The 9096-nt window shown below is 37.6% G+C and overlaps 1 protein-coding gene across 1 annotated transcript in view; it reads right to left on the minus strand.

Annotated features, from left to right (window-relative positions):
- Nucleotides 1–432: 432 nt before the first annotated feature.
- The window catches only part of COBLL1 (cordon-bleu WH2 repeat protein-like 1), a 36588-nt gene continuing 27924 nt past the window's right edge, over nucleotides 433–9096 (minus strand). Inside the window, exons 11-14 of the mRNA XM_009073933.1 lie at nucleotides 7070–7155; nucleotides 4324–5948; nucleotides 3512–3694; nucleotides 433–539 (exon numbers count right to left, since the gene is read on the minus strand). Coding sequence (XP_009072181.1) covers nucleotides 453–539; nucleotides 3512–3694; nucleotides 4324–5948; nucleotides 7070–7155 — 1981 coding nt within the window. The 3' untranslated portion in view covers nucleotides 433–452. The remainder of the gene's footprint in view (nucleotides 540–3511; nucleotides 3695–4323; nucleotides 5949–7069; nucleotides 7156–9096) is intronic.

The raw sequence follows: 9096 nt of genomic DNA on the forward strand, positions 1-9096 counted from the left end.
AATAAAGTAATATATGGAGGCAGCGTGTGGTAGATTTAAGTTCATACAATCTGTTAAAGCAAAACACAGTTGAAAATTAATGATCTGATCTAAAATTCTTAGGTTGCTTTCAATCTGTAATTTCAGCACAGTGCTACATATTGTTCAGTCTTGAAGGCTAAAAATCAAGATTCTTTAATTCTCATTCTAACATTAAGCAAAGCTCACCTGCATCTTCTCTTAAACCTTTTTAGCAGCATAGTCAGCTTTACAAAGAGAAAAAAGGCAAAATATTACCATAATTTACATATTCTAATAATCTTTCCAAGGCATCAAAAGACCCAGCTTGAAATTCCTATAACCGTTGACAAAAATATATTAATATATACTTGCATTTCCACTTTCAAAAACTTGCAGTTAGTATTAAGTTGGCCTATAAAGCAGTAGTAAAGTGCAAAATATTTGGGATAAATCTAATGATTAGCTTTCGCTTCTGTGGAATACAAAGGATTAAGCCTGGCTCTTCCATTGACAGCTATGGTGTTTGATGGAGGACCAACCTGGAGGCAGGGGAAAAAAAAAAAGAAAAAATATTAAAGAAATATTAACCTAAATTTCCAGATTTTTCTCTCTCTAGTATGTTATATACTATGACTTCACGGAAACAGAAATACTGTTACTTCACTTGGGGTTTTTCTCATTGCAGCAAAAGACCTCCTGTATGATTTCTGAGCAAAGCCTATATGCTACAGAAGTGGAAATATAAGACATTTCTTAAAAACATATTTTATCCTATGTAAAAATCCCCTGCATAACTATTCAAAACATGCATATGTTTTAGTCCTTCTCCAGACCTGGTTGGAAAGAAATACTTGAAAAACATCACTAAATCAAATGCATTTTATTAAACATTTAACAGAGATGATTTCTTACAAAATCAGAATTCTAACACTCCTTTATAGCATGGTAACATTTCTTTTATTAGGAGCAAACCATAACTTTCAGGATACATAGCAAAGGCCTGATTTTCAGGAGAGCTGCATAAACCAACAACTCTAATTGGAGTTAATGGGAGCTGTGGATACTCCACAGCCATGAGAACCACATACCACAGTACACAGTTTACTAAACACAATGAAAACATTCTGAAGAGAACAATAGTTAAAAAGAAACCTCACTTGATCCATTTTAGGTTAGTAATTATTGAGGGACCTATTGAACAGGAAAGATCAGCAACACAAAAGCCCACTGATCTCACTGCATGCTCACAACATACCGAGTAAAACAGGGAAGAAAAAAATTAATGAATTTGGCTAGCAGTGCCAGGATTTAACTTTTTTAATAATTCTCTCACAAATCTGAAAGAAGAGAGAGTATGGTAAGAGGCAAAAAGAGAAGCAAGTATCTGACACCTATCTTGCAATTCAAATGGATTAGATTATTACTCCTTTTCCCGAGTGCAGCACTGGGAGCTATGAGGTGCATTTTAAAAGTCCTTTTAATACTGGAAATCATTTTTGGGTGCAAATAAGTTGTTGATACAAAATACTTCATTTCTGTGTCATACTACTGCCAGTTCTCCATGTTAAACATAAAATGACACCATGTTTTTATTAAATTTGCCGTAGGCCAAAAAACCTCTTTCTGCTGTCAGATATACCTGTACCACAGCATATGTGCTCTGGGTGAGAGTGAAAAGAACAGCATGTACAATTTCATGTTTGGCAAACTTCAGTGAGTTCTTCATTGCATTTTGTTTGTGTTCCAGGTTTTTTTTTTTTAAGCCTGTTTCAGGTTTCTGTGCTGCAGAATGCTCTTTATGCTTGCAGCTTCTTCATTATTATAATTTCTTCTCTCCTCACCCCAGCCTTAACACATGGTGTATTGACAAAGGACATCTCCCACCCCCAGAAGAGAAAGGGAGGGGAAAACCAACTTAAGTCATCACCTCTCTCGTCTTCCCCTTGGCATTCTTATACCTAGACTTATAAAGACTATATGGGTCAAGTCTACACTAAGAACATTTCTATTAAAAAAAAAAGTAATGAAGCTGTTCCTTGTTTTTTTTCTACTCGAAATAGACATCTTGAATTTTGAAATGCACATTATGAATCTTATTTTTTAAAACAGTTACAAGCAACTGGGCCAACAGCCATGCCTATGCATATTTCCCAGAGGATTATAAAACAATGTTCATACACTATGAAAATAAATAAAGTTTGGTATTATCCAGAATATAATTACGAATTGGAGGGGGAAAAAAACCCCCACCTTAATAAAAATATATGCAAATAAAACCAAACAGTATTTCTGGTAGAATAGGTAGATTTGTCCTCTAACTGCCTCTGAACAATAAGGCATTTTCTTAATCTTACCCTGTTTTTAGAGTGGCTATGGTTAGTGACATGTAGTTAGAAGCAATACTACAGTGTATTACGTACCATTTTTACTGACTAGAGATCAAAAACTACTTGAGCATGCTTGTACCTTTTCCAGGAAACTCTATCTTCCAATTCAGTGTAGGAACAATGGGAGGTCTACAAGGCTCAGAGAGGCTGTTGGACTGCTACACTGACACAGAACCTGACATATGAAAGGGAATGTTCCAAGATCTGACCATCGACTGAGAGATTTTGACCCGAGGAAATAAAATACTTCCGTAAACCAAAACCAAAAAATGCTTTGTATCTACCCACCACACATCATTTGTTTCTTTCAACTTTCAAGTGATAAAGGGAAGAGAAACAAAAAACACTGAATTCCTTTAACCTTCTGCAATCAGCAATTATTCCTCAATATAGAATGCAAAGTACTAATGTGAGGTCAAGAAAACTTTGTGTGAGACTATGATTGTCTGGTTGCAAATTTAAGACAGAATGTATTTTTAAAGTGTGCAATGTTTTACCCAATAAGAGATGTATGGGTTTATTTTAGGAGAAAAGAAAAATTAAGCCACAGTTTTAACTGGAGGGGGTGGGGGAAGATGGTCCTACTAGGACTGTTGACAAACACTGAGAAATATCTTACTAATGATGCCAAACAGCAGCAGAAGGCTAGAAGAAAATTTAAGAATTAAGGACCTGATAAAGTCTAATAAAAAGGAAAATAATCTTTAGAACTGTGTGCAAAAGATTGCAGCCACTTGAGGTCTAGAGTGAAGCTGCTTAGCATGTTTCTAAAACCATACCACTTTGAACCATGTAAACACAAACAAACCAGATTTTATGAAAGAGATACTTAATTGATAACCAGAGATTTCTGTTTCATTTCAGGCAGATTTCGATCACACTTGTCCTGCTTGAAAATACAGACATATGAAGCTCTGCATGTGTTTCTTCTGTTTCTTCTGCAAATTATCCCCAGTTTATTCTGCAAAACTGACCTCTCTTCCCCACCTCCCCTCCCATTGTTAAGAGACCTCCTGGCAGCACTTTGTGCCAAAGCTAACTGCTTTTAGTGTCAGGCATTAGTATGGTAATTTTGAAGGAAGTACCGTGAGTTCATTGTTATGGATGCAATGATGAAAACTCACCCTTTTCAATTTGGCAGCAGCTTCTCCAGAGCGGATTGCAGCCAGCAAGCTCTGGTGGATCTGTTCTGGGTCAGAGCGCGGGAACGTCATCGCGGTTTGTCTCTTAGTGACAGGGGGTGGGTGGTCAGTGGAAGCACCTGACTGCGCCTGACTCTTCTGCTCACTATTCACATTGCTGCTTTTCTATAAAGGGAGGAAGTGGGAGGAAAAAGAAATCAAAAACCTTCAATCTGAATTAGTTATAAATGGAAAACTGAGTCAACCTGGCACAAGGTTGCATATCAGACTGCTGCTGTTCTAGTGTTTGCTTGATTCAGGACTTCAGAAATCAGCCACATTTCCACTACAGCACATAGTTTCTCCCAATAATAATTATACCAGCAAAACTGTATACCTCCATTCAAGTGTGTTTGTGGCATGATCACTTGAAGCCAAACTGATCACACCACTCAGAATTAAATTTAAGAAATCAGCACACAGGAGCATAAAGAACAAACCATAAACACTCCAAGTATAAAAATGGCTATACACAGTGTAAATGACTATTTAATTTACAGTTCTTTAAAGTAGGGAGTGCTAATTATGGCAAGAAATTATTGCCAACCATGTGAATTAGGCTGTTCTCACTTTTAACATTCTCTGTACTCCTGTACTTCATTATAATGTTGTGCTACTGCTGAACACCACACAGTGTTTTCATGGTACAAACACAGTGCTGTCTGACCAGGGAGCAGTTCAGAGACAAGTCTTTAGACTGGTCACGCTAGATGGCAGTGGATTAACAGTCAACCAGTATTAGAAATAGAGTTTACCTTTTCCATTAGACTATTTTGTGGTCCTGCTGTTACAGTTTGTAAGGAAAGGCTTTTCACTTGAGGCGTAGAGGTAGCTGGGGAGAATTCAGCTCCTGAAGTGGCCGAGGAGAGTTCAACAGGAAATTCCTCTCTTGGTGCCTGGCTAGTGATTGTACGAGTCTTATTGAATGATTGTGACCTTTTGACGGCAGATGAGACAGCAAGAGCGAAAGGGGATGGCCTTGAACTGGAGTACGGCTTTGGAACTGCAAAAGTTCTTAGAGTTCTTAGGTTCAATGGTGCTGGAGGACAGGAGGGGAAACTTACAGGTTTATTGCTTTTAACAGGACAAGTGGAGGATTCGGATATTTTTCCATCCTCAACCTTTTCTTCATCTCCTGGTGGAGATGAAATACGTGTTTTATGTACAGCCAAAGAAGTTGGATCAGGTGATGAGATTTTTTTTTCCATCTCTGTAGTCTTAGCTTCATTTTGAATTGAATTAGGGGCACAAACGGTACTTCTGGCAACTGCAGATGTTACATAATGACCTGAAGCTCGTCGTTGCATCTGCAGATAAAAAGAACTAGGCTTCGTTGTAGGACTTAATACATTTGACTTGTCCGGAGTCTCAGAAGAGGCATTTGTGTTCTCCAAGTTTAGCATCAGGGGGACACGCTGCTTGAAAGACTCTCTTTCCATCTGGTTGCTCTCAGTAGTACTCTCAGCTCCAGAGGTCACAGCATGTTCAGAAATGCTGTTCACTCTATGCAGCAGATTATTTGCTGCTGCAGGTTCATTTTGTGAACCCACCTGTACATGGCCTCCAGTTTTTGAAAGATGAGGAATTTCAGTATGCACTATGAATTCTTTGGGGTCTTCACACTTCAGAGAGTCTTCCAAAGTAGATACCTCTTGATCCTTATGATCTGATGGAACTTCTGACTCCCAGCTCTTCATTATTTCTAAGAATTTTGGAGGTACTATTTTATAAGTCGTCATCCCAATTTTTGGTATGTAATCCCTTGTAATTTCATTAGCAGGCTTGGGTTTAGGTTTGGTGTCCTGTCTATGAAAAGGGTGACCTCTTACAGGAGACCCATCTGGAGTTTTTGCAGTTTCTGGTGAAACAGAATTGCTGCCATTTATATACATGCGACTCTGGTCTTTTATGGGAATTACTTCTTCATGGGAAACTTCTTGTGTCTCAAGATTTTGTTCTGCTGAAGTATCTTCATCCTCTTGATGTACTCCATGCATCACTTGAAGAAGGGGGTTGTTTGTATCTGTGTTGTGTTGAGGGACCAGTTCTCTGAATGCAGATGATTCAACACCCTGAGAAACAATAATTTCTTTCTGCATAGTCCTTCCCAAATTGCTATCCAAAGGACCTGTCTGGATTGCAACATCCTGAGTTTTTACTGTGTCCAAACTGGTTTGATTTGTTTTGTCATCTTGCATTTCTGTAATCAGCTGAGGATAATTTCTATGACTTACAGAGATGTCAGTTTTACATGCCTGGCAGTTTGATAGTCTGTCAACTTCAAGCTTGTTATTTTCTCTAAAATCTACTGTTTTAATTTCAGCTGTCTGCAGTTCTTTCCCTTCTTCTGTTGCTGGAAGGAGTTTTGTATCACTGTGATCTTTAAGTTAAAGAGAGATTCCAAAATTAATACGAATGCCAAAAAGATTCAGCCTTTCTCCATACATCACAAAGGCTCAGCACTGAATGTATTTAACCACAATGACTGGCTTATCACTCATATTAAAATGTTCCTTAACTTACTTTAAAAGGATATTTAAATATATATTTGACTAATATTGCCAAATAATAGTATTCTTACTCAGCTGTTCTTCCTTAATAAACAGGCTACTGGTACCATGAATTTACTTAAATAATTCGAGAATCATTTAAAAAGTGCTAATGAATATCAGTTGATTCTCTACCCCTGGAATAACCATGTGATCCTCTCCAAAACAACTGAGTATTTGAGTCAAATTGTTTTAAATATAATATTGGGAAAAATTAAATTATTCAGGAATGATCATTTGGAGTGATATTTTGGGGGGGAAAAAAAACAACAAAAGAAGTCCTCATTTCAAGTATGTTACAAAATGGCAGTTAAAATTTATGTCACATATAAACAGGACTCATGCTGTGTTGTCGTCATGATTTATAAACAGAGGTGTACTGAGCATAAAAGATTATGGAAGGCTTAATATATAAATCTGAAAATCAGTATCACAAAAGGGTAAAATAAATCAGTCAGGTCACTAAATCCACAGAACAATTTATGATCCATTAGATGCACAGGATGTCGTCATTTTGTTTCAGATCAGTGTGTCACTTTCTTCTATTTGTGTTTAAAAAACATTTGCATTTTCATACAGAAAAATCATGCTAATTTCAGAAGCAAAGAACAACTTATGTCCTCTTCTTCCCCACTGGAGCGTGGTACCTGTGTCACCCTGCATGGCAGTATAACACCTGTGTCCAGCCTTCCCTCTCCTTGGCACTGTCCCACCCACACCACCCTACAACAGCACAATGCAGCTCTGACTACTGCTATAGTAAAAATATATTAAAAATAAAAACCAAAAAAACCAAAACTGCAGCCAATTCTTGCCACCATCTCAAACAGAATACACCAGAGCTAGAGAAAGTGTAAAGAAAATAATCTGATGATAACAATTCAAGAGTTGACTGTATTGTCATTTCTTCAACCTTGCTTTGAAGTATTAAGAATGAGTAGGAACTACTCACCATTCATTTTATTTTGTTCTAAAATGTTAAGGTTCCTGTCTGTTTCAAATCCAGCATCCTCAATGCTTATTGTAGTCTGTGGTCCTCTGCAAAGCACAACGGTACATTAAATATGCTGGTATCATTCATTTCAGTAAACACAAGAAACGATGCAAGAGAACTGGCAATATTCTCCAAACACAGATGGACAAAATAGAATTGCTCTGCCAAACACTGGAATACTCATCAAAATAGATTTACTTTTTTTTTTTTTTTTTAAACAAGAGGAAATGCTGCCATGATATTTTACCAAAATGACATGCAGCTTCATTTGCTTCTGTGTAAGCAGATGATCAGTTTTCCTTTCTCTTCTCCCCCTACTTTTGCTTACACGTCTGGTTTGAACAAGCCCCTTTCCAGTAACAACTCCATTTCAGCGAAGCCACAATGGTTTGTCAGTCATATAACAGTGTTCTTAGTGTGAAGTGCTCTGACATCCTCCTATTTAAACTATGTCCTTGATATTGTCCCCACCATGATACACAGGAAGCTGCATGATACGCTGACTGCATACGAACACATGAATTGTTCAGTACAGACTTTTAAAAATAGCAGTGAAAAGTTCTCTGTCCCTTTCAAGAACTACCTTGAGGATAGCAAAGAGATACACACCAAACATGTTACTTGCATACTAAACATTTTGCAAATGCATATATGTGTCCCACTCAGATCACGGGGGACAAGAGAAACACAAAAATGCCGGATAAACCCCTCATCTTTTGTGGGGGAAGATATGAAGTCCTAGGCTTAAAGAAGGTAAATGAAAAAGGGCAAAAATCCTTAAAGGTTCTCTATAAAAATTTATTAAAACTTAAATCTCTGTTTAAGATATTTTTACATTCTATAGTTAGAAACACTGACATTACGAAGATTCCAATTCATTTGCCACATCAAATGTATTAGTTGTCAGAAACCAGTGCCTTGGGCTGACACATCTTCTTTGAATCATTTAAAATGATAAATTTCTCAATAACCATCCATGCTCATGTTGCTTGTACAGTTCCAAATATACTGTAAGTGTCCAATAAACCACTGAACAGGAGCATATGCTCTCAAAGTTATTGCTGGAATAAAGTTGAAGTTCAGTCCTGCACTTCATACTCTTGTTTATCTCCACTCCTTTGAACGCAGCTGAGGGACTGAGCTACAACTGTTAACAACAGGCTGAACAAGAAAACCAAATCACCAAAACCATCCAAACCCAAAAGCCACAAAACACCACAGAATATCATTATAGGGATCAGTGGTTTTAACTGGAATATTAGACATAGCCCTGGTTTGATTTAAAGCACTTCTCAAAGTAACTAGATCTTGCATAAAAGATCTGAACTATCAAAAGGTTTCCAGAAATAAGTCAGAGAAACCCCTAGTCCTCATTTTGGAATCCCTGTGATATTTCAGGAAATAAAGAATTGCCAAACTGTAAAGTCAGAGCACAGTACATGCTAAACGATACTCACCAGGATTATACGGCATGAAAGACTATTACAAATTCATGGTGGGGGGAAAGAAACATCCTCTGGACAATTAGCCAAACTGGCCCAATAACACAGGTCTGATAATTTGCAAATTCAAGACAACTTATTAAATCCCCATAGACTAGACACACCTAAGCAACTGGGACAATATCTGTCAGGACAGAGCATCAGAGATTTTTGCAAAGCCCCATTTGTCCTTGGACTGACAAAACAGTCCCGTGAAATACAAGTCAGAGCTCTCCTTACTACCTTGAAAGTTCTTGGCTACTAGGGCAGTCACACATTTTGGCTTCAGTACAACAATTGAAATAGTTCTTTCAATTTAATTTGGGAACAGTAGCCAGTTTAGTGGCCCCAGGGAACAGAGAAATAGTGAATTACATTAACACAATGGGACTTCTCTGGACAATCAACATTTATTTCAACCAGGCACTAACTCATGTTGGAAACCTGCTGAGTCAGGTAGTTTAACAAACATGCTGAAGGTCAAAGGTACAGCATCACCAGAAG

Source organism: Acanthisitta chloris, unplaced genomic scaffold, assembly GCF_000695815.1.
Source record: "Acanthisitta chloris isolate BGI_N310 unplaced genomic scaffold, ASM69581v1 scaffold11494, whole genome shotgun sequence".
In the NCBI taxonomy this organism is placed as follows: domain Eukaryota; kingdom Metazoa; phylum Chordata; class Aves; order Passeriformes; family Acanthisittidae; genus Acanthisitta; species Acanthisitta chloris.